Here is a 27994-nt window from a genome sequence, read left to right as displayed (position 1 = left end):
AGTCCCTGCCCCAGTGGAGCTCACAATCTATATTCCCTTTAACATGTACACACACCCAAACATGGGGAGAGCATACAAACTCCACACTTTTAGGGCCGTTGTGGGAAGCGAACCCACTGCCTCAGCGTTGTGGGGCAGTAACATATGTTTTTAGAAATCCATATTTAAATACTTACAATAGACTTTTACAAATAAAGACTAATGTGCCTTTAAGGGCATAGTAACTAGGGGATTTTTCCTTAACACACTAGGAGGGTATTTGCTACATAGCTGCTTTTGAACTAAACACAGAGACATACTATACTACACGTCTTGTCTTCAGTTCAGACTCAGAGGCTTATTTGATGACTTAATGGGAACCAGTTCAAAACTCCACCGCATGTCTGCACAGGAGACTTCAGTTTAATACATCTGCATGACTGATTTGGAACCAGTACAAGCTGCAGCATTAATCTGCATCCTATGCAGTCTTGTAATATACTTTTTTTTTTCTAAAGTGCGAGCTGCTGAAGGGATGATATGACATTGGCAACCTGACTGCAAAATCCACAACAGAGAACGCTCATCGTAGAGATTTCACTTTTCAGTTTTAGATCTGTAACATCTAAAAAACAATTGTAAGGATAATTAATTCTAGGCTGTCAGTGCTCTGTGTACACACATGAGGTAGTACCTTTCAGAGCATGTTATGGTAAGGATTGTGTTTTATAATCTTGTTTATTAAATGTTAATGAATAAATCAGACAAAGATAAACAGAAGCAGAAATTTGAGTCCAACATGAACAAGGAATATTATGCCGTTGTTACATAGAAAGCCCAGGAATCATTTCCACAGACAAAGGAATTCCTGGCACAACTGGTACTGTCACTTCAAATAATAGACAATTGTTAGCTACCCTTTAGGCAAATCAAAATTCAAATGGCCTTCTGGTTTCTAACATTAGTGCTACAAATATTGCTGCATATGGGCAAGGGTATTATTCTACATAATTACAATATGTTTCTGGTGAGTAAAAGCTTAACAGTGAAGTTTTGCAGAATACTAATCAACGGAGAGATGTGACAGGAACACAGTGAGCTGTACTGGCGTGCGTGCGTGCGTGCGTGGTGTACAACTAGGTAGGTGTGTGTGTATATAAAATAAATATGTGTTTGTGAGACGTGTACAACTAGCTGTGTGTGTATATACATCATACTTGCCTACCTGACTTTCTCCATGAGGGAGAAAATGCTCTGTTCCTGGACTTTCCTGGTAATGTATGATTGCCATCACCTGTGGTGAGCTAGTTAATTGATAAGAAAGGTGTTTCACCACAGGTGATGGCAATCATACATTAGCAGGAAAGTCCAGGAACAGAGCATTTTCTCCCTCATGGAGAGGGTCAGGTAGGCAAGTATGATATACATGTATTAAATAACCAACCCTAGTAGAAAATTTGGGAGATGGATGAGGCATAATCATTTCCATTCCCAGATTTTAAATACATGTTGTATGAATTGATATTACATTTATGTGCTGAACTTTAGAGAAATCTTCTGAACAGTTTACTAGTAGGTCTAATAATAGAGTTTGTGTGAGAGTGGCAAAGCCAAAATGTGACCCACTGTCTATGGTTTCTCACATCGCATTCACACAATCACATTCCCCATTGTGTGTTCCTCTGGATACAGCTGTCCAAACCCTGCAAAGAGTTCAGGAAGAATGAGCTAATGAGGTCAGCCAGAGGAATTGGTGGGATGTGGGAGGTCCCGGTAACATTTTGCATTCACACTACAAGGATGTTTTCCTCTGCTCTGCTGGTGATTCATGGTCATGTAGCACCAAAATACATCCAGCAGAAATATAGCCACAATGCTTCTTTCTTTATACCGAGCATTTCTGACTAATCATCAATACAAAACAAAGTTATTTAAAATCATTACCAAGCAGTTTACTATTTTTTTTGTCATAACTGCATATGTCAATCACAGCTTCATTCATACACGATACAAAGAAATCTTTATAGACAGTCAGGGGCAGAGACAGCATCATTCAGGCAGAGTCGCCCATAAGGGGGAATGCATGTCGGGAGGCCTGGCAGGTCATGGGGCCTGCTCAGCTTGCTTGGCTTGCTAAAAAGAAGCTAGGAGCTGGGGAGTGCTGCCTGGGCTTGTGCACCTGGCACCTGATACGAGGAGGCACCAAGAGGGTGGGAGCTGAAAGTTAATAGCTGATGTGATTCAATGTTTAAGCCAGGCATGTCCAAACTGCGGCCCTCCAGCTGTTGAGAAACTACACATCCCAGCATGCCCTGACACAGCTTTAGCATTCTCTGACAGCAAAACTGTGTCAGGGCATGCTGGGATATGTAGTTTCACAACAGCTGGAGGGCCGCAGTTTGGTCTAAGCAAACCAAGGAGAACATAGTCAGTAGCAGCCCAACAAACCCCTTCTCAAGGGAAGTGTCTGTGTTCACTTCCTATGTAAAATTATCATGAACTGAATGAATTATAGAAAACTAATATATATTACTAAGATTTTCTACCTCCGCCACTTTATATGCCACTAAAACCACTGCGTACACACTGGCAGATACATCGGCCGTTCTATTGAACGACTAAGATATCGCTGGCCCGTCTGCCAGTGTGTACCAACGATATGTCTGTGAGCGCCGTCATTCATGCAGATATCGCACCGGCCCTGCTGCACACATGATGACCAATATATCTCCAGATATACTGGTTCATCATTGAGTGTGTAAGAACGATCAGCCGACCGTCTGTACACACGATGGATCCAGGTCTGTCTTTTCATATGGGCTCAATGGGCTCTTGCCCAAGGGCCCCAGGAGTATAAGGGCCCTAGGCTGATAGCTGAGGGTCCCCTCTTTCCAGGGGTACCAGATTTTTGAAAATCGGCCTTGGGGAACCGGAGATATCCAACGTGAAAGCAGTGGTCCCATCTGAGCCTGTTAATTGCTCTTCCCAGGCAGATATCTCAGGTTCTGTCTGACTTAGAGTTTTTCTGAGGGTATAATCCAAAAGCTGGGACTCTCCCCTTTTGGTGGTCAGCTTGTCTCTACTATGCCCAGAACCAGAGATATCAGCCTTCAAGCAGCTGGTCCCTGCTCCAGCTACACACGCCTAATGGGGGTCATTCCGAGTTGTTCGCTCTGTATTTTTTTCTCGCAACGGAGCGATTAGTCGCTAATGCGCATGCGCAATGTCCGCAGTGAGACTGCGCCAAGTAAATTTGCTATGCAGTTAGGAATTTTACTCACGGCATTATGAGGTTTTTTCTTCGTTCTGGTGATCGGAGTGTGATTGACAGGAAGTGGGTGTTTCTGGGCGGAAACAGGCCGTTTTATGGGAGTGTGCGAAAAAACGCTACAGTTTCCGGGAAAAACGCGGGAGTGGCTGGAGAAACGGGGGAGTGTCTGGGCGAACGCTGGGTGTGTTTGTGACGTCAAACCAGGAACGACAAGCACTGAACTGATCGCAGATGCCGAGTAAGTTTGAAGCTACTCAGAAACTGCTAAGAAGTGTCTATTCGCAATTCTGCTAATCTTTCGTTCGCAATTTTGATATGCTAAGATTCACTCCCAGTAGGCGGCGGCTTAGCGTGTGCAAAGCTGCTAAAAGCAGCTTGCGAGCGAACAACTCGGAATGACCCCCAATATGCAGTTTTAGATTTTCGTTGGTGAATTGCTCTGGCTCCTGAACTCTGATCCCCAAGTCCCTAGAACCTTCTGAAAGGTGTCCCCAGCACCTCCTGAAAGGTGGGACTCTCTAGTTTTTTATCCCATTCAAAGCTAAGAAATATATTTTCAGGAACTAGAGAAATCAAGCAAGCTGACCTCCCACCGGAAAATGATGAATATTAAGCCCACTCCACTATCCACCCTCCCCTACGTATTAAGCACCCCCTACCACCCTGGAAGTCATGTACCAGGGCTTCTTCATTCAGCCTAATGCCTCTTCTACAATTTAGCCCCATCTGTGCAGTAATGGAGTAATTAGCAGAAATTACTGCTCCAGGTCCTACATGCTCAGCGGAAGATAGAACACCCAATACCGCCCGTGGGACATCAAAGCTGCCGCTGATAGCACCCACCACCCCTACCAATGGAGGATGGGTAGGGGGCCCAGTGCATTGCTGTGTCCAGGGGCCTACATTGCTGTTAAGACGGCCCTGGATGGATCGGGCATTGTGTATGCACATCACACTGCCCGATCCTCCTATAGATATATCTGCAGATCCATTGATCTGCAGACATATCAATCAGTGTGTACCCACTATCCACACACAGAAAGCAATATTCCGTAGCTATATACAAGCTTTTCTTTTGTCTACTTTTTCAATAAACCTACTGCCTACAAAACAGATAAGATTTGGTTTTAAGTAGCCAGCCATGACAATAAGACAATTTCCAGCCATTTTTACAAAATATCACAATGACAATGTATGGCCATAGATGTCTTTATGCAGAGTGTGTCCTGATTGGATAATGACAGGGGTGTTAAACAGTTTACTGTATGAACCAACAGTTGAGTTCAGAAGCAATTACAAAAGGAGATGACGTTTATATACTTATCTATGACTCAGGACTCAAGCTCATTTTCCAAGCCCATTGATAGTTATTTTTTTATGATCAGTATAGTTAAAAAAACAAACAAACATATTTTGTATTTTTAAAAAAAATTATTTCTCACTGAGGCGCAGTTCTATGTAGTGGAGATGGGATGCGGTTAGCTGGTGGTCATGTGACCGACGCTGGAATCCCGACACCACTCAGAATCCTGGCGTCGGAACCAGTGCTGAAAGTAGGGTGGCACGGGGTGGTACGGAGTATCATTAAGAAATATCCGTACCACCAGCCCACCGCTGGGCCATAATTTATAAGGGGCATTTTTGTGTGTGGGACATAAAATGGTGTCCGTGGCATAACTGTGTGTGGCATAATACGTAATAGGCATTACGGTGTGTGGTATAATATGTAAGGCATTACGCAGGGCCGTCTTTTCGTATGGGCTCAGTGGGCTCTTGCCCAAGGGCCCCAGGAGTATAAGGGCCCTAGGCTGATAGCTGAGGGTCTCCTCTTTCCAGGGGTACCAGATTTTTGAAAATCGGCCCTGGGGAACCGGTGATATCCGACTTGAAAGCAGTGGTCCCCATCCAAGCCTGTTAATTGCTCCTCCCAGCCAGATATCTCAGGTTCTGTCTGACTAAAGGCCCGTACACACTGGTCGATATATCGGCCGTTCTCTTGAACAGCCAATATATCGCGGGACTGTCGGCCAGTGTGTAAGGCCGATACGTCTGTGAACTCCGTCGTTCACAGACGTATCGCGTCGGCCGCGCAGCACAGCCGACGGCCAATATATCTACCGATATATTGGCGCGTCGCTGTGTGTGTACGGGGCGGTCGTCCGACCGCCCGTACACATGCTGCGGCGGCCGGCGGTGATTGACAGCTGAACTGGGCGGGCGTGTGTACACGCCCGCCCAGTTCATGACGTCAGTCCCCGACGGATCGGGCAGTGTGTAATGTGTATGCTGAACACACTGCCAGATCCGTCCATAGATATATCTGCAGATCAATTGATCTGCAGATATATCTACTAGTGTGTACCCACCTTTAGAGTTTTTCTGAGGGTATAATCCTAAAGCTGGTACTCTCCCCTTTCACTGGACACTGGCAGCTTGTCTCTACTATGCCCAGAACCAGAGATATCAGCCTTTAAGCAGCTGGTCCCTGCACCAGCTCCACACGCCTAATATGCAGTTTTAGATTTTCGTTAGTGAATTGCTCTGGCTCCTGAACTCTGATCCCCAAGTCCCCAGTACCTCCTGAAAGGTGTCCCCAGTACCTCCTGAAAGGTGGGACTCTCTTAGTCTTTTAGCCCATTTTCAGGAACTTGAGATATCTGCAGTCAAGCAAGCTGCCCTCCCACCAGAAAATGATGAATATTAAGCCCACTCCCCTATCCACCCCTCTCCTACATATTAAACACCCCATACCACCCTGGCAGTCATGTACCAGGGCTTCTTCAGTCAGCCTAATGCCCCCTTCTACAGTTTAGCCCCATCTGTGTAGTAAAGGAGTAATTAGCAGAAATTACTTCTCCAGGTCCTACTTGCTGAGCGGAAGATAGAACACCCCTACCGCCCGTGGGACATCAAAGCTGCCACTGATAGCACCCCCCACCCCTACCGCTGGAGGATGGGTAGGGGGCCCAGTGCATTGCTGTGCCCAGGGGCCTACACTGCTGTTAAGATGGCCCTGGCATTACGGTGTGTGGCATAATGTGTAATGGGTGTTACGGTGTGTGGCATAATGTGTAATAAGCATAACAGTGTGTGGCATAATGTGTAATGGGCATTACGGTGTTTGGCATTATGTGTAAGGGGCATTATGGTGTGTGGCATAATGTGGCCATGCCCCTATTGTCATGTAGCCACTCCCCTAGTTTTGTGTGACCACGCCCCCTCATGACATGTGACCAAGCCCATTTTTACCGCTAAGAAAAAATTTCTACTTGCACCACTAGCCGGAACACTGACTACCGACATCCTGAAAGTAAGTATCGGGGTCACTGTTACAGTTAGGACCCGAGGGGCGGGAGTATTAGGGTTAAGCACATCCCTGTCTGCATTCTCAGTGTCAGAATGCCGGTGTCCAGGGCCGGCTCTAGGCATGTTCGAATAGAGCGGCCGCACAGGGCGCCACCCTTAATGGGCGCCGCGCGCTGGCGCCGCCATATTCGATGCTGGAGCCGGCCCTGTGTGTGCAGCATTGGCCCGTGTGCACTGTGCGCTATGCGCGCTGCGCGGCGCCGGTGTCTGACGTCAGACGCCGGCGCCATAGTGCACACAAGTGGCCACCCGGACCCAGGCTCACTCTGACTCGCCGGCCGCCCGCCCGCCCGCCAGCACTCCCGCCCGCTCGCCAGCACACTCGGACAGGCGGACAGCAGCAGTACTCCTCCCCAGCAGCGCCGCAGGTATTGGGGGGATCCGCACTGTGGGGGCATTTCTGGCTATGGGGGGGGCATTTCTGGCACTGTGGGGGGCATTGCATATCTGGCTCTGTGGGGGCATATCTGGTTCTGTGGGGGCATATCTGGCACTGTGGGTGGCATATCTGGCACTGTGGGGGGCATTTCTGGCACTGTGCGGGCATATCTGGCACTGTGGGGGCATATCTGGCTCTGTGGGTGGCATATCTGGCACTGTGGGGGGCATTTCTGGCACTGTGGGGGCATATCTGGCACTGTGGGGGCATATCTGGCACTGTGGGGGCATATCTGGTTCTGTGGGGGCATATCTGGCACTGTGGGTGGCATATCTGGCACTGTGGGTGGCATATCTGGCACTGTGGGTGGCATATCTGGCACTGTGGGGGGCATATCTGGCACTGTGGGGGCATATCTGGCACTGTGGGGGGCATATCTGGCACTGTGGGGGGCATATCTGGCACTGTGGGGGCATTTCTGGCACTGTGGGGGCATATCTGGCACTGTGGGGGCATATCTGGCACTGTGGGGGTATTTATCTGGCACTGTGGGGGCATTTATCTGGCACTGTGGGGGCATTTATCTGGCTCTGTGGGGGCATTTATCTGGCTCTGTGGGGGCATATCTGGCTCTGTGGGGGCATTTATGTATCAGGCACTGTGGGGGCATTTATGTATCTGGCACCGTGGGGGCATTTATGTATCTGGCACCGTGGGGGCATTTATGTATCTGGCACCGTGGGGGCATTTATGTATCTGGCACCGTGGGGGCATTTATGTATCTGGCACCGTGGGGGCAATTATGTATCTGGCACCGTGGGGGCATTTATGTATCTGGCACTGTGGGGGCATTTCTTGCACTGTGGGGGCATTTCTTGCACTGTGGGGGCATATCTTGCACTGTGAGGGCATTAATGTATCTGGCACTGTGGGGGCATATCTGCGCTGTGGGGGCATTTATCCATCTGGAACTGTGTGGCCATTTATGTAGCTGGCACTGATGGGGGGCATGTCACGTGTAGCTGCCACTGCTGGGGGGCATGTCATGTGTAGCTGGCACTGCTGGGGGGCATATCATGTAGTGTTCCCGCTAGGCGTCTGTGGCTGGGCAGTGTGTCTCAGTGCTCTACCTGGCGCAATGTGTCTAACGTGCTCTTATAGGAGGTTCTACCTGGTGCAATGTGTATTAGCTGCACTACTGTGTGGTGTAATGTGAATTGCCACTATAATGTGGCTACGCACCTTCCCCACGAAGTAACTCCCCTAAATTTTTGCTGCGCGCCTTCGGCGCGCACTGTCCATGCTTTAGCGTGTGGAAATGGGTACAACAAGCATTACAATATGTACATCATTTTGCCCACCTAACTTAAAAATGTGCCCTCCCTGTGATCAGCAACCTGCCCTAAAAAGTGAACACTATCATGTGTAGCTGGCACTGCTGGGAGTCATGTCACGTGTAGCTGGCACTGCCGGAGGGCATGTCATGTGTAGCTGGCACTGCTGGGGGGCGAGACCACGCCCACTTTTTCAGGAGGCCACACCCACTTTTTCAGGAGCGCGCGCCTTCGGCGCGCGCATGGGGGAGGGGGGGGGGGCACTTTTAAATTTTCTCGCTCAGGGTGCTAGTAGGCCTGGAGCCGGCCCTGCCGGTGTCGGTCATGTGACCGAAGGCATCCCGACTGCCAGTATAGTGTATAACACCTGCAGGGATTACCACTTCTTTCTGCGTTTCCACAAAAAAAAAAGGTTATTTCCACTTCTCAAAAATGTGGTGCTTTCTGCTTCTTTTTTTACTGCCACCACCATAGGCAGCTATGATGGGGAAGTGTTATGGCATGTGCTAAGCAATGGGAAGCTGGGCACACTAACATGCATTATGCTTACTTACCAGTTTTCAGCACTGCTGGAAGATGATTGTGCATGTGCAGTCAGTTCTGAGATCTTGTGGTTTTGTAAGGTCTACAGCATGCGCAGCATGGCCACCAGGAATCATTAGGGTGGTCCGAAACAAATGGGACAAAGATTGCCGGTCAGTGAGTTATGGTAACACCTCTTTGTTGAGTCTACTTTTTCCTGTAAAGGTGACCGCAAGGTGTCACTGAATTTGTTAACATCTTGGATAAGGCATTTATACTGAGCCAGGAAATCAGTATAGCAGTGCTCAAAAATAACATTCAGGGCAGAATAACTATTTTACTGAGAAATATTTATAAATAATGTGATATCATTTGCATGTCCCCTTTCATTTAAGATATTTTTCTTTTTTTTTCTAAAACTGTTTTTATTAAATTTTAATGGTTATATGTAGATGTGCACCGGAAATTTTTCGGGTTTTGGTTTTGGATTCGGTTCCGCGGCCATGTTTTGGATTCGGACACGTTTTGGCAAAACCTCCCTAAAATTTTTTTGTCGGATTCGGGTGTTTTTTTTTCAAAAACCCCTCAAAAACAGCTTAAATCATAGAATTTGGTGGTAATTTTGATCCTATAGTATTATTAACCTCAATAACCATAATTTCCACTCATTTCCAGTCTATTCTGAACACCTCACACCTTAATATTATTTTAAGTCCTAAAATTTGCACCGAGGTCGCTGGATGACTAAGCTAAGCGACCCAAGTGGGCGGCACAAACACCTGGCCCATCTAAGAGTGGCACTGCAGTGTCAGACAGGATGGCACATAAAAAAATTGGCCCCAAACAGCACATGATGCAAAGAAAAGAGAAAAAGAGGTGCACTGTGGTCGCTGGACGGCTAAGCTAAGCGACACAAACACCTCAATATCACAGGAATTATTTGTTCTAATCAATGGTATTATTGGTCCAAATCACTGGAAGAAAATGACAAAATCACAGGAATTATTCATTCTAATCAATGGTATTATTGGTCCAAATCACTGGAAGAAAATGACAAAATCACAGGAATTATTCGTTCTAATCAATGGTATTATTGGTCCAAATCACTGGAAGAAAATGACAAAATCACAGGAATTATTCGTTCTAATCAATGGTATTATTGGTTCAAATCACTGGAAGAAAATGACAAAATCACTGGAATCATTTGGCAAGATCACTGTAATTAATAATTAATTATAAATCACTGATATTAATTGGTAAAATCTCGCTATCGCCTGCCTAGAGAAGTGGAACCTAGATGGTATTTGGTACCGGGGACACACTATCTCAAGAATTTCTCTAAGTCCCTGTGAACTAACGCCGGATACCGGACGCACGTCTAACACCAACACAGCTGCCAAGGCCTGAGTTATCCGCTTTGCAACAGGATGACTGCTGTGATATTTCATCTTTCTCGCCAAGGACTGTTGGACAGTCAATTGCTTACTGGAAGTAATACAAGTGGTCTTCCGACTTCCCGTCTGGGATGATGATCGACTCCCAGCAGCAACAACAGCAGCGCCAGCAGCAGTAGACGTTACACTCAAGGATCCATCGGAGGAATCCCAGTCAGGAGAGGACTCGTCAGACTTGCCAGTGACATGGCCTGCAGGACTATTGGCTTTCCTGTCTAAGGAGGAAATTGACACTGAGGGAGTTGATGGTGTGGTTTGCAGGAGCTTGGGTACAAGAGGAAGGGATTTAGTTGTTAGTGGACTGTTTCCACTGTCACCCAAAGTTTTTGAACTTGTCAATGACTTCAGATGAATGCGCTCCAGGTGATGTATAAGGGAGGATGTTCCTAGGTGGTTAACGTCCTTACCCCTATTTATTACAGCTTGACAAAGGCAACACACGCCATCTTAACTCTTTTCAGTTTTCTAGCGGGAGGATGAGTGCTTCCATCCTCATGTGAAGCTGAACCACTAGCCATGAACATAGGCCAGGGCCTCAGCCGTTCCTTGCCACTCCGTGTCGTAAATGGCATATTGGCAAGTTTTCGCTTCTCCTCAGACGCCTTTAATTTAGATTTGTGGGTCATTTTACTGAACTTTAGTTTTTTGGATTTTACATGCTCTCTACTATGACATTGGGCATCGGCCTTGGCAGACGACGTTGATGGCATTGAATCGTCTCTGCCATGACTAGTGGCAGCAGCTTCAGCACTAGGTGGAAGTGGATCTTGATCTTTCCCTATTTCACCCTCCACATTTTTGTTCTCCATTTTTTAATGTGTGGAATTATATGCCAGTAATATTATTATATCAATAGCAATGGCCTACTGTACTGTACAACTATATACTGTTGGTCACCAAAATGCTGCACTGTACTACTATATATACTGCTCACAAAAATGCAGCACAGATATGGAATGGATACTTGCAGTGACACAGAGCTGCAAGATACAGCAATGGCCTACTGTACTGTACAACTATATACTGTTGGTCACCAAAATGCTGCACTGTACTACTATATATACTGCTCACAAAAATGCAGCACAGATATGGAATGGATACTTGCAGTGACACAGAGCTGCAAGATACAGCAATGGCCTACTGTACTGTACAAGTATATACTGTTGGTCACCAAAATGCAGCACACTGAGCACAGATATGGAGCTTTTCAGGCAGAGAATGTAGATATTTGCAGCACACTGAGCACAGATATTTGCAGCACACTGAGCACAGATATTTTCAGCACACTGAGCAGAGATATTTTCAGCACACTGAGCACAGATATGGAGCTTTTCAGGGAGAGAATGTAGCCACATCCTCTCCGTTCAATCTCCAATGCACGAGTGAAAATGGCGGCGACGCACGGCTCTTTATATAGAATACGAATCTCGCAAGAATCCGACAGTGGGATGATGACGTTCGGCCGCGCTCGGGTTAACTGAGCAAGGCGGGAAGATCCAAGGCTGCCTTGGACCCGTGTAAAATAGGTGAAGTTCGGGGGGGTTCGGATCTCGACGAACCGAACCTGCTCATCTCTAGTTATATATGTGTACAGAAATGAAAACAGTAAGAAAAATTGACATTATGTACAATTTAGTGAAAACTGTGGAATAGGGGCATATCAAAATAGGACAAAAGTACACAATGACAAATAGCTAGAAATATTGGAGACAATAAAGATAATAGCAGAACACAAGATTTTTCTATTAATTCAATATGGACAAAATGAGTACAATGCACAAGACAATGTCAAGCCAAGTTTGTCAAGCCTCAGGCCAGGCACGCAAAGCATAATCCTCAATAAGCAGCCCTTCAGAGCCGCGATAACACGAGTCTGGTAACTTTTCCCGGATCCCAGTTTTTATCGGCCATTAGCGACACATTTTTCGGCTTTAATAGGATAGCCCGATACTCACTATCATGCTAAAATCGCGATATCATCCCTTTTTTTGTGCCGAAAAATTGGGCTAATAGGATTCCCTCCTTAGTAAAGAAGGGGGAAGAAAAACTCTCCCTGAAGGAAGGCTTCATTCCCTTACCAAGATTGCCCCTATAGGTAGTACTGCGCATGCACGGCACCATCTTTCTACTGGGTAGGAGTGACATGGTGGGAGATGGACATCTACTTAGCTCCAGTCCAAATGCTGCGATTTCACAGACACACGCACCCGCTGGTATATCTAACCAGTATATCACAGTACGCAGGACCAGACTGGTCTTCTAGCACTTCTAGCACATGCCAGAAGTGCCGATGGCCTGATGGTCCAGTCCGGCTGCATGGCAGACATAGGGTGGTATTCAAATGATATATCATGCCCAATCTCCTTTCTAAAGGGATCCCCGTTATTGCATCAATAGTAATCAGGTTTAGCTGCGTAAAGGGTTGGGCGCCCTCGATACCCCAGGGGTAGCGAGCTGAAATGATTATACCACGCCCGTTAGCAGAAACAGAATGGGTGTGGAAGGGGTTTAAAAGAATTGAATACCGCCAATAGAGACCTGTGCTGTTTGAGCAGCTCCACCTCCTGGCGCACTGAGAGATGGGGACGTGCCGCAAAGCCAGGCCCCCATAACTTTTGCGCTGCCCCCTGTTGTCTTCATCATGCCCCCTTGTCACATGCACACTTACACAGTGAAGTGCTAGGACTGTCTAAGAGCTCCAGTCCATCCCTGACAGTGAGTACGGCTATACCTACTACCTTCAATAAATCATTGAAGCAATTGGGCTGTCTCAGTGTTGGGACATTCTGCTGGTATGTACATACGTTCTACCATGCCACCGCACCTGTACACACATTATTTAAAACAATATGTAGCAGCTGTAAATCACAGTTGACTACTGTTATACACACTACTGTTCTACATACATATCAAGATGTTTTGTAGCATTGTGTACATTTTCCCAGGAGAACACATAAGAGAACAGGAATCACACTATTTTAGTCCCAGCCAGAGGCAGAACTACCATTAGTGCAGCAGCTGCATTGCCCCAGGCCCCAGAAGACAAAGGGGCCCACTGCTGCACAGACCAGCAACGATTTAACCCCTGACCCCCTTTACCCATCCCACGGACCATTTTGAGCATAGTTGGATCAATCGCCCCATGCAGAGAGCAGGTTGGTCCCCACTGCATGAGGGACCTGCACCTTACCTTAGATGGAAGGGTTGACCTGGTGTGTGCTGGACTGACAGAGGAGTTCTGCCACCTATCAGTACTGATGATGACAGCCACATACTGCCTCTAATTAACAGTCTGCAGTGAATTAACCACTTGCCTGGCATGGTCGCATCAGATGCGACCATGCCTGCAAATGCTCTATCTGATCTGGTCGCGACCAGCCAGATAGAGAGTGTTAGCAGCGGCGAGGAAGGGAAACTTCCCTCCACTGCTGCTGTCAGAGGGACCGGAAGGTCCCTCTGCCTCCCTGCACTCTCTCCCACTGATTGCCGTGCTGACCGATCAGCAGTGATCGGCAGGATACCCCCCTCCAGCAGCTGCAGACAATGGCAGCCGCTGGGGAGTGTAAATTAACCCTCCCAAGCCACCCCCAGGCCCCCCCTGTATACCTGGAGGCTGTACCGGCTTTCAAAATGAAAGCCGCGATGGTTGTGATGTTCGCAATGTTCCCGATCGATGTTTGGAAAAAAAAAATATATATGTATATATATTTTTTTTAAATTAAAAAAAAATAAAAATCTTTTTTTTAACTAAAATCATTCAGGATAGGGTTAAATTCATGTTCTTCACCTAATTCATTCATAAAAAAAACGCGACAATTTCGGAGCGGTTTTTGGCAAAATAAATTGTCAGTTAAGTGGTTAAAGGCAGTTCACAACTGGTGTAACTGGCACTGTCAGAGTCTGCTTGACTGAGGGGCAGATGTATTAAGCATGGAGAAATGATAAAGCAGTGATAAGTGCAAGGTGATAAAGCACCAGCCAATCAGCTCATAACTGTCAATTTACATATTGGAGCTGATTGGCTGGTGCATTATCACCTTGCACTTTTCACTGCTTTATCTCTTCTCCAGGCTTAATACATCTGCCAATGCGTGCCAAACTGAGGAAAGCACATGGGGTGGGAGCCCCTGTCACAGACAGAGCAGAGGCCACTGTGTTCCTGTCCACACCATGGTACATGTCCCCTGCTGTCTGCACCACCCAGGACATTGTGCTTTTACCCCTGTCATCCAGTGCCTATCCCTGTCACACACTGCCTCCCCCTGTCACTCACTTGCAGTGGTGTCGAGAGAGAAGGGAGGGGGTACAGATTACCCGGGCCTGGGCATGTCAGAGGGCCCGGGCCAGTAGCCATTTTTGTTGGTGGGAAATGTTTTTTCTTTATTATAAATCAGTGGGCAAGTGGACAAGCGTGCGAAAGGCGGGTTGGGCCGTCGGGAGGGGGAATGTATGTGTGTGTCACCTGGCTGTTTGTCCCTTGTTGTGGACGTCCCTCACAGCCACTTCCAGCCGCTGCACCACTGCCAGGATCTCAGGAGATGATATCATCATCTTGCGAGTCATTCTCTGCAGCCGGCTCTGGATGGCCTTTTCAGAATCAGCAAGCTCCAGGAGGTGGGCAGGGACTGGGAGGGGCAGGCATGCACCTGGCTGGGTGTGGCTGTGGATTTAAGAATTGGCGCAACTCAGCTCAGTAAGAATCAGCAGCAGGGCTGGTCACCTCGTCGGGAGCTAGTCTGTTAGGCTGCAACGCTGTGAGCTGAGAACTGTGACTGTGAGTGACAGACACAGCACTGTGTCTTATAAATTCTATATAAATATTCTATAATACATGCATCCATACATTACCATTAATGTTAGTATTTTATTTATATAGATCTATATATAGATATTTCTATATAGATATATATGTACATATTATTTACCTATATATAGAAATAGATAAATATACATACTGTGGCCACACCCATTCCAGGGGGGCCCGGGAAGTTGTTGTACCGGGGCCCAGGATTTTCTTTGCAGCCCTGCTCACTGCCTCTTCCTGTCACCCTCTCCCTGGCACACTCTGCCTCCCCCTGTCACTCACTGCATTCCTCTGTCACCCTCTGTCTCTCCCTGTCACCCAAGTGGCATATTGTAAACTTGGGTTAGGATAGAGGAGTGGGGCCCAAATTATATTTTTGCACCTGGGCCCACCACTCACAGTTCTGCCACTGTACCAGTCATCTTTTGCAGAAACACGCACTCAGTTCCCCACTGATAGTCTATTAACTGGATGAATTCAGGATCCACTGGGAATGAAGGTAATCCTACTGCTACATTATTAGCAGCCCCCAATCCTATAGCCTATAATGATATTCCCTTTAATGTTATGACTAAAGTTTTTGCACATTTCTGGATACACATATACGTTCACACTTCCTGTGTTTATCTGCACACACAGGCCATTTCAGAGTACGATTGCTGCCCATAAAATACATTTATCTGAAAAACAAATGTCTGAATGCTTACACCACAGGTAACAAGAATATTCTATTCAGGGTAAAAAAAAGTCAATGGCATAGCTGGCATGACATAGGTGTTTGGCCATCTGCTATTCCTGCTAGCATTGCAGTGATTTTTCTTTCTCAAAATAAATTACTTCATAACTCAGACATGCCCTGGATGTATCGCTTGTTCAGATGGTACAGGAACAATACAACCACACAGGAGAGCCTATGGCCCTGGGGTCTGTATTTACTGGTACTGCTGGCAGTCATTTTATTTCCTTGCAGTCTTAGACAGTGCAGAAGAGCTGATTGGGCAGTGACTCTGTGCGCCAACAAATTGCTGTCGGAACATGCTAATATTTTCTGGTTCTCCATTAACAGTGTTTGAACAATCACCTTCTGAATAAAATAGATCACAGTTCTTGGCAAGCAGGTAAAACCCAACACACTTTGGGTCCTGCCCTTCCCTCATACTGGGGGCATGGTGCCAACACGAGTGCAATCAACCTTGGCTGTAAAAGACAATGAAATGTTCAGCCACGGTTTTCTGCAATGGAAGTGGCTCCTGTAGGAGACATCACTAACGCCTGACAGATGAATTTAATTACACAAAGAGCAAGCCAATACATCTGGCACCTGCTTGGAAAGAGCATATTCTCCCAGATGGACAATGGGAGTTTAGCAAAGCAAGCATGACTGCATAATAAATGAATGTGCTTGCCATAGATAACATAGGTCAGGAATGAGTGTTACTTAAAGGCTGACGGATGTACCACAGGGAGATGTCCTTTGGTATTTGTTAAATGACAAACTAATGCATCTTCCACGCATATAAAACACAGAAGCACTCTATATTTAAACTGGTCCATGCCTTCATTAATCAATCAATAGCGCTAAGCAACTGGTAAACAAAGGGCAAAGGTCACAATCAACATTCTATACATTGAAGTACCTTCAAAGAAATCAAATCCCTTGTGTAGTACTGAAGTTCTAATTCCTGGATGACTACTGTACCATGAAGATCAATTCAAAAGGCATGAAGAGCATTGCTACTACTACAGATGGAATGCAACAACTACATCTGCCCTAATGATCCCATTCAAGTGCTGCTTGTCCCATCATGATACAATGTTTAGACAATTTCCTATAATGGTTCCAGAAATATTGTGATATTTTCACCTTTCATATATTAATTTATCATTTTATTTTTCCATGTGTTGCCACGGGTGTGATACATAATCCCGGCAGTCGGGATGCCAGCAGTCACATGACCGACACCGGCATCCCACCAATGAGAATGCTGACAGGGGAAAGGGTAATTATTTTACACCTCCCCTGTCCCCTTCCCTAACCCACCTGTGGTGGCAGCTAGGGCGATGAGTCGGGGGTGGAGGCTAGGGCTAATCCATCCCCACCCCTAACCCTACCCGCCTAACCCTACCTGCCTCGACTCTAACCCTACTAGTGACCCCAATACTTACCTTCAGGATGTTGTTGGTTGGTGTTCTAACACCAGGATTCCGAGTGTCAGTCACATCACCACAAGACTTAAAAAATCTCCTTCATTTGGCTTTAAGGGGTCTATTTACTAAGCCTTGGATGGAAATAAAGTCGTTGGAGATAAAGTACCAACCAATCGGCTCCTAACTGACATGCTACAGGCTAGGTTTGAAAAATGGCAGTTAGGAGCTGATTGGATGGTACTTTATCTCCATCCGCTTTATCTCCATCCAAAGCTTAGTAAATAGACCCTTACATTTCTTGATTAAAGCAAATAGATTTTATTTACTAGCAGGGTAAATAGACAACCATAACTGTGATGTTCAACCAATAGCAAGATGGGGTGGAGCTGGCATGCTGCTGGAACTCAATGTTTTATGCCTGTCTGCTTTGCCGCTCTGGTTACAAATGTCCACCAGTCTAATGGACAGCACTGCATAACTTGTATCCATAATAGAAAGGCCAATGGCTTCTACCTACTATTTTGGTCTGAGATTGGCCATCTACTATAATGCCTATATTCCTACACCGCTTACTAAAACACAGTCTGTGTCACATTCACACACACAGTACAGAACTATAAGCCCAAATGTAAGAGCCTGTGAGCTGCAGACATTGGTGCAGATTCAGTGATTTAGCCCATATATTTAAAGTTGCGTTAATTTAAAAATTGTCACCTCAAATCTTTGGGCTAAATTGCTGAAATAGCACTTGTGCCTACAGCATGCAATTACATTTGGGCCATATTTAAAACCATACCAATGTTGTTACATTACTCTCACAAACCACTTTATACCGGGCAAACAGCTGGGTACATTTGCCCAATTTCGATCAAAATGACCCCAAATCTCCTCCACTCTAGCACCGAAAAAACCCAAGCAATCCTAATTAACATCGGTTTGGGTTTTACTGTATTTCAGTTTGCATGTTGTAAGAATCAGTAAAAATAGATGATTATACCTGTACATGTAATGTCTGTATACTGTACCAATATATGATCTGATTAATAGGCCCCATGCGATTCAAGCTACACTCCAGGATCTGCCTATAGTTTAGTGTTATGGCTACCTGATCTGGCTCCTAAACCAGTGGTTCTCAAACTCGGTCCTCAGGACTCCACACAGTGCATGTTTTGCAGGTAACCCAGCAAGTGCACAGGTGTATTAATTACTCACTGACACATTTTTTTAAAAGGTACATAGGTGGAGCTAATTATTTCACTTGTGATTGTGAGGAGACCTGCAAAACATGCACTGTGTGGGGTCCTAAGGACCGAGTTTGAGAACCTGTGTCCTAAACCCATTTCATCTCTTGCAAATATTTTTTTCTCAATTTTTTCCCCTATTCAGGAAAAAGACATCTTAGGGACAGTGGTTGCGTTAACCACTGTACATTGTGAAGTCACCGCAGGCAGTCTTTCTGTTTATCCAAAAAGACTGCCTGCTCTTTGCATGCCCCATTCCTTGCACAGCATATTATATATATATATATATATATATATATATACATACATACACTGCTCAAAAATATAAAGGGAACACTAAAATAACACATCCTAGATCTGAATGAATGAAATATTCTTATTAAATACCTTGTTCTTTACATAGTTGAATGTGCTGACAACAAAATCACACAAAAATTATCAATGGAAATCAAATTTATTAACCCATGGAGGTCTGGATTTGGAGTCACCCTCAAAATTAAAGTGAAAAAACACACTACAGGCTGATCCAACTTTGATGTAATGTCCTTAAAACAAGTCAAAATGAGGCTCAGTAGTGTGTGTGGCCTCCACGTGTCTGTATGACCTCCCTATAATGCCTGGGCATGCTCCTGATGAGGTAGCGGATGGTCTCCTGAGGGATCTCCTCCCAGACCTGGACTAAAGCATCCGCCAACTCCTGGACAGTCTGTGGTGCAACGTGGCATTGGTGGATGGAGCGAGACATGATGTCCCAGATGTGCTCAATTGGATTCAGGTCTGGGGAACGGGCGGGCCAGTCCATAGCATCAATGCCTTCGTCTTGCAGGAACTGCTGACACACTCCAGCCACATGAGGTTTAGCATTGTCTTGCATTAGGAGGAACCCAGGGCCAACCTCACCAGCATATGGTCTCACAAGTGGTCTGAGGATCTCATCTCGGTACCTAACGGCAGTCAGGCTACCTCTGGCGAGCACATGGAGGGCTGTACGGGCCCCCAAAGAAATGCCACCCCACACCATTACTAACCCACTGCCAAACCGGTCATGCTGGAGGATGTTGCAGGCAGCAGAACGTTCTCCTTGATGTCTCCAGACTCTGTCACGTCTGTCACATGTGCTCAGTGAGAACCTGCTTTCATCTGTGAAGAGCACAGGGCGCCAGTGGCGAATTTGCCAATCTTGGTGTTTTCTGGCAAATGCCAAATGTCCTGCACGGTGTTGGGCTGTAAGCACAACCCCCACCTGTGGGCGTCGGGCCCGCATACCACCCTCATGGAGTCTGTTTCTGATCGTTTGAGTGGACACATGCACATTTGTGGCTTGCTGGAGGTCATTTTGCAGGGCTCTGGCAGTGCTCCTCCTGTTCCTCCTTGCACAAAGGTGGAGGTAGCGGTCCTGCTGCTGGGTTGTTGCCCTCCTACGGCCTCCTCCACGTCTCCTTATGTACTGGCCTGTCTCCTGGTAGCGCCTCCATGCTCTGGACACTACGCTGACAGACACAGCAAACCTTCTTGCCACAGCACGCATTGATGTGCCATCCTGGATGAGCTGCACTACCTAAGCCACTTGTGTGGGTTGTAGGGAGGTCATACAGGCACGTGGAGGCCACACACACTACTGAGCCTCATTTTGACTTGTTTTAAGGACATTACATCAAAGTTGGATCAGCCTGTAGTGTGTTTTTCCACTTTAATTTTGAGGGTGACTCCAAATCCAGACCTCCATGGGTTAATAAATTTGATTTCCATTGATAATTTTTGTGTGATTTTGTTGTCAGCACATTCAACTATGTAAAGAACAAAGTATTTAATAAGACTATTTCAGTCATTCAGATCTAGGATGTATTATTTTAGTGTTCCCTTTATTTTTTTGAGCAGTGTATATATATATATATATATATATATATATATATATATACAAAACCAAACCAATCATCTTCGCCCCTATCCTCCAACGCTGATGCTTAAGTGTCATCCTTTACTCCTCTCCTTTGCACCCCACATTCAATCTCTGTCCCATTCCTGTCAGATCCAGCTCGGCAACATCGCTCGCATCAGGTCATTCCTCTCACAGAATGAAACTAAACTTATTATCCACTCACTGGTGATCTCGCGGCTCGACTACTACAATCTTCTCACAGGCCTCCCATATTCTCATCTTGCACCCCTCCAGTCTGTTCTCAATGCCACAACTAGACTCATCTTCCTCTCCCGCTGCTCCACAACAGCCACTCCCCTCTGCAATAATCTGCACTTGCTCCCCTTCCCCTACAGAATCCTCTTCAAACTCCTCACCCTCACATAAAAGGCCCTCACCAACTTCACTGCTCCCTACATCTCCAACTTCATGACCCCATCTACTTCTTACCGCCCCCTCCAATTGGCCATAGACCATCGCCTCTCCTCTTACTTGGTTACTGCATCTCAAGCACGAATCCAAGATTTCTCCTGTGCCGCCCCTCTCCTTCACTGGAATGCACTCCTCCACTCCACCTGTTCATTGCAGTGTACCCATCCAGCACCTAACCAATTAGCCTTGTGGCTCGCCTCACCCTACTGCCCCAACATCTCTACCTTCCTCTTTCCTCAGCCATCGCTATCTCTCTACCTCCCTGTCCTCAGGTCCCCATTGACAGCTCATGCTTCATGTCTTCTGACCTGTCTCCTCTCCCCTTAGATTGTAATCTCCTAGGAGCAGAGTCTTCCTTCCTCCTATTCTCTCAGTGCTCTTCTCTTGCACTTCAATTACAGTTCTCACCCATACAATGGCCATCTTCCAGAATTCTGCCGCTTGTAGCCGCTCATCCCTTCCACCGGCTCTTAAATTACAAGCCTTGCTATCGCTATAGATGATCTGTCCCTACCTTAGTCACTCATCTGCTTATTAGTTGTATTGTGTACTGAGATCTGCGGTACTAATAGTTACTTGTGCCCTGTATATGTTTTGGGTGTTGTAATGTTCTGTATTACCCTGCTCTGTCTTACTGTTTGCCTTTGTATAGCACTGCGAACGACTTGTGGCACCTTATAAATCTATCCTTGGCGCTTCTCTGACCTTGAATACATACTGCCCCCCCCCCCCCCTTCACTCATATGCTGCTCCCTCTCCAAAGTAGAGTTTCCATGGAGAAGCATATTGGGTAGGGGGAGCAGTATGAATACAAAGCAGAGAAGTGCTACAAAGGGCTATATAATGTACAAATAAATATATACAGTAGATATATTGGGGTAATTTTACTAAAGCTTCTAAAACAGAGAATTGGTGATGTTGTCTATCATTTCTCTATTGCCTTTTAGAAAATGATAGACAGCATCTGATTGGTTGCTATGGGCATCACCAATTCTCTGTGTTAGAAGCTATAGTAAATTTACCCCATGTGTATATCTATCTATCTATCTATCTATCTATCTATCTATCTATCTATCTATCTATCTATCTATCTATCAAGAGCCCAACACTCGTCAAAGCATGCTCACTCACCTTAACACATCAGTACATAAATAAACAATGGGGTTTTAGTTCATGAACTGTACAGTGCATTTAATCTTGCAGCCCAACATCAAGGGACCCCATTTCACTGCAAGTCCTACTCTATCACCCAGATTTTTGTCACTGAACGACACATCATGGCCAGCGCGGGGGGGGGGGGGAGGGGGTATTGGCAAGTACATACACACTTGCCGATACCGGCAGCGACGAACGGCGGCGGGGGAGGAGCGGAGGCCTGTACAAAAGATCTGAGACTGTCACTAGCGACCTGAGGGTGTGTGCATCGGCACTGTCGTTATTCAAACATGCGGAACTAGTTGAACGATTGGTCGTACCCATCGATCAGGAACGCCCACATTGTTTGTCAAATCTATCCGTGTGTATGCACCTTAACACTACATAACAATAATGTTGCTAGATCAGAACAACCTGTTTGTCTTTTCATTATTTTACAACTATAGCTGCAACTGGTTACATTAATTACATGTTATTCCTCCTTAAAACATAACGTCTGTCTTTGAATGTCACCTTATTTTTATGTTCTGTATAAAATTCCACTCTCATCCTCATAATACCAACTAACAATGCTTGTAATGTTTCCAGCTCCACGGACTGTCTGTCACATTATACCCTACTGAATAAGGAATTGAATAGAGGAGACGTAATCTTCACATAGTTATTGAACAAGTCTTTGTATAAGGTTTTTGCTCATATCACTTATTACAGAAGCACACAATTCATTTCTAGCCAATAGTCATAGCACTGAAGTAGATGTGGCAAAGCAAACACATGTTGCTGTTTTGTGTTACCAAATAGACTTGCAGGCATGAAATAGCTGTAGCATGCAGTGTTTAGCCTAGCACACAGAACCTTTTGGCAATGGAGTTGGAAGGTTTCCATCTTCACAGATTAACTCATTTACTTTTACCCACCACTAAAAGCAAAGTTACATTATCTGGAGTAATTTAACTTTACTATCCCCAGTAATTTCCAGGTAGACCTAGGGCTTAGAATTGTGAATAGCCGATTACTATGTAATGGGCTTAATTCGAAAATATCCTAACCCCTATTCGGTGCAGAGACTGTAGAATCAGACGTCTGATCTTTTTCAATAAATGACTACACACAGCCTAACCCATTCAGTCTTCAAGAGCTCTCTGCTATAGAACTCTGAGCTTGCAATTACCATCCAGCACAGAACATGCCATTCTTCTGTGATAATTTAATCTCTCCACATGCAACATCTAATTTGGATTAATACACCAAGTTAATGCTTGTGCTCTACTTGTACAAATATAAATACAGTGAATTTGGTCTTTGTATGTACAGGTCTTCTAAAGCATACACAGATATTTATTATTATTATTATTATTATTATTATTATCACTATAATATATATTTTTTCAATTCTTCATGCTTTTTAGAAAATGGCTGAAACTTGGTATTTTTCATTATTGCCTTATTATGTGTTAAAGACTGAGCTGCGTGGGTGAGTTCTTTTTCATTATTCCAGCTGCAGGATAATAATGATTTAACCCCTTTGCAACTGGAACGGCCATCATTTAAAAAAGATACCAATGTATTGCTGTTCCCTTAGGCTTCAGTGGAGTTTAATGAACTGTGATTGATATCTGAAAAAGCTAGACACAACTGAAGGACTGCTGTGAGGTTTTAACCAGGAACATGATGGGCTACTGATTACAGAAGAGTTGTGTAAAGCTTGATTTTACCTCCAATGTCTTAACATGTCTGCAAAGAAAGCTGAAGACACCTACCAATCATTGCCAAATACTGCTGCCCAGCTATCTACAAAATCTTAATCCAGTGCCATCTGAAGGTGAATGGGAGAAGCAGTTGGCTCTGCCAGATCATAATATGTGTCACAACATAAAACAGGCAATTTCTGAAATGGCTGAAGGACAGAATTTGCTGCTGGGGGAAAATCAGCATCTGAGGGTTTTCAGCTTCATTTCTCATACCAGTGCTGGAGAGAGGAACACAGGCAGCATCACATACAATGCTCAGCTACTGAGACGTCACTGTGATTACTTCTGCATTAACCTACAGCCCCCAACACCTCTGTCTTGTGTATGCACTTGTTCCTGTTTATCATTATCAGAGGTGTAAGCAATACTATAACTGTCTGTGCCTTACTGGGACTGGAGCCAGTATAGCTGATCCATAACGCCCTTTAGGAGTTAACAGAATGTTTTCCAGCCAGGGGTCACGTTTTATTTTGGGAGCTAGCTTCAAATGCTTAGTTGTGCTTTTCTTTGGTTTACACTTAATCAAATAGCCCACAAAGTCTAGTCTGCCTCTGATCAGTGTCAAAATGAGCTTCCATCTGTTACTGAACAGCAAATCATGGAATCTCTGCATGACATTGATAGAGTCAGCTTAATACAGAGGCTCCATAGGAAACATTGCAGCACAATACAAGCAGAATATGTTTGTCCCGCTGTCCTTTTTAATGGATGGCAGAAGGCAGTGCGGGGCAGGTGTCTTTAGCTGCGTGTGGTCACAATAATCTGCCACAACAATTTGTCAATGTCCTATTTATTGAAGCACTGATTTGGCCCCACGGAAACTTGCCCATTTTCTTCAAGGAAAATGCTGAAAACTCAGAAAAAAATATTTGCATTATCCTTAAATCAGAGTCTAATTTGAAATGGACTATCTGTTAGCTTTTTGTTGTTTCTGCCAATTGGTCCCATGCAAAACCGTCATGGCTTTTGACGTTTATGTAAAGAGCGTCATACAGCTTTAAAGGCAAACATCTGCTATATGCATTATCATCTGAATTGTGATTATCACTTGAGTAAAGCAGATTGTATAATCAGTCACAAAGATAAGCAACAGTATATCCATTCTAAATTGCATACACATCAATGGTATGGCAGCTACAGTACGTGTAACATAGAGCATCTGAACCACAATTATATTCCTCACATGCCGGCAGACAATTCAAATGACAATATTACCAGTTATGTAAGTGTTTTTTTAGTTTTTTTCCATTACATCCCCTTTCCAATTTTACCATCTAAAGTAGAGGTAGATGAGTTGCAGCCCTTTGGTTCTGGTGGAACTATAAGTCACAGCATTCCCAAAGACTGGCAGAGTACGTAGAGATTTGTAGTTCCACAACATCTGGACAACCACTGCTTGCCGAAGCCTGCACTGAAGCATCGTATGGCATACTGTAGGTCCCTCAGGCCATAAATGATTTATGTACACCAGGGTTCTGAAAATGTCCACAGTGTAAGTGACATTTGCTGTGACCTACATTACACAGATCTGACCAGACTACATGGAGGAATAATCAATTAGAGCTAGGATAACCTTACTACACTGGCTCTAATTGTAACCAGGCTTTAACCTTTTACCATGCAAATGGGAATACATCTTGCTTTTAATCTATGTCACCATAAACAAAAATAACAACACCAACGTTCCACAGTACCTGCACAGACACCCCCAGTCCCCACACATAACTTGATCATTTAAAAAAAAAAACAACAGCATGAAATATTAACCTAACGTCACTGTAATAATGTATGTACTTGTATAAAGTAATGTGTAAAAATAACCTAGATCAATACTGTAAGTAGCTGTCTATGAAGCAAGAGTCATGGTGGGCAATATGGTTATTAGCCATTGGGGTGCTCGGAGGATGAAGCAGAAGTTGAGCTCATGGTGAAGCGCAGGACTAAATGTTAGTGAAAAACAGTGAATGCTTTTGATAAATAAATACTGGTGGTCAGTGAGTTTTTGGTTAAACCCATATTCTGCATAGCGAGAGCCCTGAAGGCAGCAGTACAGACTGTCTGATCTTATCTCTGACCTTTTCTAGTAGCACCTTTAGTGGATGGAAATGTTCCCTGTGAAGTGCTGGGGATTACTCGCACAGTAATAACTCAGGACATGTTGATGTTTAAACAAAACATCCAAATTTTAAAATCAAAGCCCCCCCCCCCCCCCCCTTTGACTATATATATATATATATATATATATATATATATATATATATAGGGTAATATAGGGCTTTACACAGCAATGCTGGGCTTCAGTAAGTGAGAACAAAGGGGTCATTAATTCCCGAAACTTCTGCTCACTAATACGTTTTTTGTAGGGAGACTTCCTGACCTATGTAGAGCCCATTTGATAAAGAGCGAGGCTGACAGATTAACCAGTACACCACCAACAGATTTGCAGCCATGTGCTGCTTGTCAATCCAGAGCAATAGGTAGATTTAACTGTCTTCAAATGCTTTATTTAATCATGTAGGCTCATAGGAGAGATAGATTTCCATACGACATTAACCTGACATCAATGGAACGACAAGCATAAAAATGACCCTCATATGGCACTGATCGGGTTAAACTGCTAACTTTCTCCGCTACATTCATCCACCTACGTATAAACACCTAGCTCATAACACTGGGTGGCTATCGGTAATCGCTATACAGTATGTGTGTATTGGAGGAACACGTCGTCCAGTACATGCTGTATTACACATACATGAGAAGAGCAACTGGTCAGACATTCTGTAACTTACAAAACACAGTTCACTTTTACATGTAAGAAGTAATTACTGCATGATTATAGGAGCTGCATCGTGTCTAATAACGGGTCACTTATTTGGAGAAAGAACTCGCAGTTTAAATGCATCCACAATACCTGAGTTATATACAGTGTGGTAACCGTGTCACACACATAACACTGCCGCTAATCTGTAGAACGCTGTCATTCCGAAATCTGCCCAATTCTACTCAATAAAAAGAGAAATCTAATGCTTGAAACCTCACCCCACCTGCACCCGACAGATTCCCTTAGTGAATTGGTTAGACTTAACCCCTGTCCACCAGCCTCCATTTCCTATCTTATATCCACCCAATGCAGAATGATCTCGTCACGACAAGTACCACAATCTCGCTGTCCAGCAATCACAGGACATCTAGTTATCTATTCGCTATCTCCATCGTAAGAACAAACTTATGTTTGGTTTGTATTCCCTTCACCTACCTATGGGCTCACATATGACAGCCTCCAGCAAATTCTGACAATATATCCAGCTTGCATAAAACCACAGACATTGTACAAACATTGCATATGAACCTGTCTCCACTCACACTCCAATTACTCCTAATATATACATGTCCTATGCCAGTTACATTACAGGGCAGATGCCAGCTTGTCACTTACAACTCCACGGTTTATATCGTTTATATCCTCAGCTGTAGGGGTTGGTGCTGCCATGGTTTCCCGCAAAGCAACCAACAGATAGATGAGAAGCATCTCCCGGGGACCACAAGTTTCTCTGGAGAAAATCCACAGCATTCCTTCTCTTCCTCCTCAGCCCTGAGTGAGTGTAAGAGACATTCATATGTGCACCCTCTTCATATCTCCACTGCACCATGGACAGCTCACATGCACATCCCAGGCTCTGCGTGGGGTACATCGGTATATGCCATCACACAGCCATGCCCACCCCTGGCCACATCCAGGGAAGTTTCCAAGATTAGCCCAACAGGTCAGGAGGACGAATATCAGCACCCGGGACAGTTCCAGACACTTGGCGGAGTGCTGAGCTAGACACAGGATGGTGCAGTGTGGAGACACAGCCTGCCTAGCTTTCACAGACACCCGTGGGGCTGTAGCTGAGGATTTACAGCAGATGACTTCCGAAGCACCCGAGCTCTGTAGCTTGGAGATGAATCTGAGCTGCTGTGAGAGCTGAGAGTTGGGGATGATGAGGGAGGAGCTGGCTATGGGATGGGAATTTCAGCAACCTATAAGTGCTGCTGGGAGAGGCTTGTCGGAAGGGAGAGGATCTAATTAATATTTTGTGTGGATTCAATGCAAGCAAGCAACAAGCAGATAAGGAGCTACAATCTAACTGAACGATAGAGGGCTGAGTAGAGCCCTGCAGGAGAAATTCTCCCTAAACATAAGACACTAGTCACAGAGCATTCCCAAAGACTGGCAGAGCATGTAGCGATTTGTAGT

The 27994-nt window shown here is 45.1% G+C and overlaps 1 protein-coding gene across 2 annotated transcripts in view; it reads right to left on the bottom strand.

Moving 5' to 3' along the window:
- The window catches only part of MMP17 (matrix metallopeptidase 17), a 241210-nt gene extending 213483 nt beyond the window's left edge, over positions 1–27727 (bottom strand). Inside the window, exon 1 of one of the 2 annotated variants that reach the window (XM_063964657.1) lies at positions 27191–27727. In XM_063964657.1, the coding sequence (XP_063820727.1) occupies positions 27191–27325 (135 nt within the window). In that variant the 5' untranslated portion in view covers positions 27326–27727. The remainder of the gene's footprint in view (positions 1–27190) is intronic. The other variant, XM_063964658.1, reaches the window with a different exon arrangement.
- Between the last annotated feature and the right edge of the window lie 267 nt (positions 27728–27994).

The sequence above is a fragment of the Pseudophryne corroboree genome, chromosome 1, assembly GCF_028390025.1.
Source record: "Pseudophryne corroboree isolate aPseCor3 chromosome 1, aPseCor3.hap2, whole genome shotgun sequence".
Lineage (NCBI taxonomy): Eukaryota > Metazoa > Chordata > Amphibia > Anura > Myobatrachidae > Pseudophryne > Pseudophryne corroboree.
This window is presented reverse-complemented; position numbering and strand designations above follow the sequence as displayed.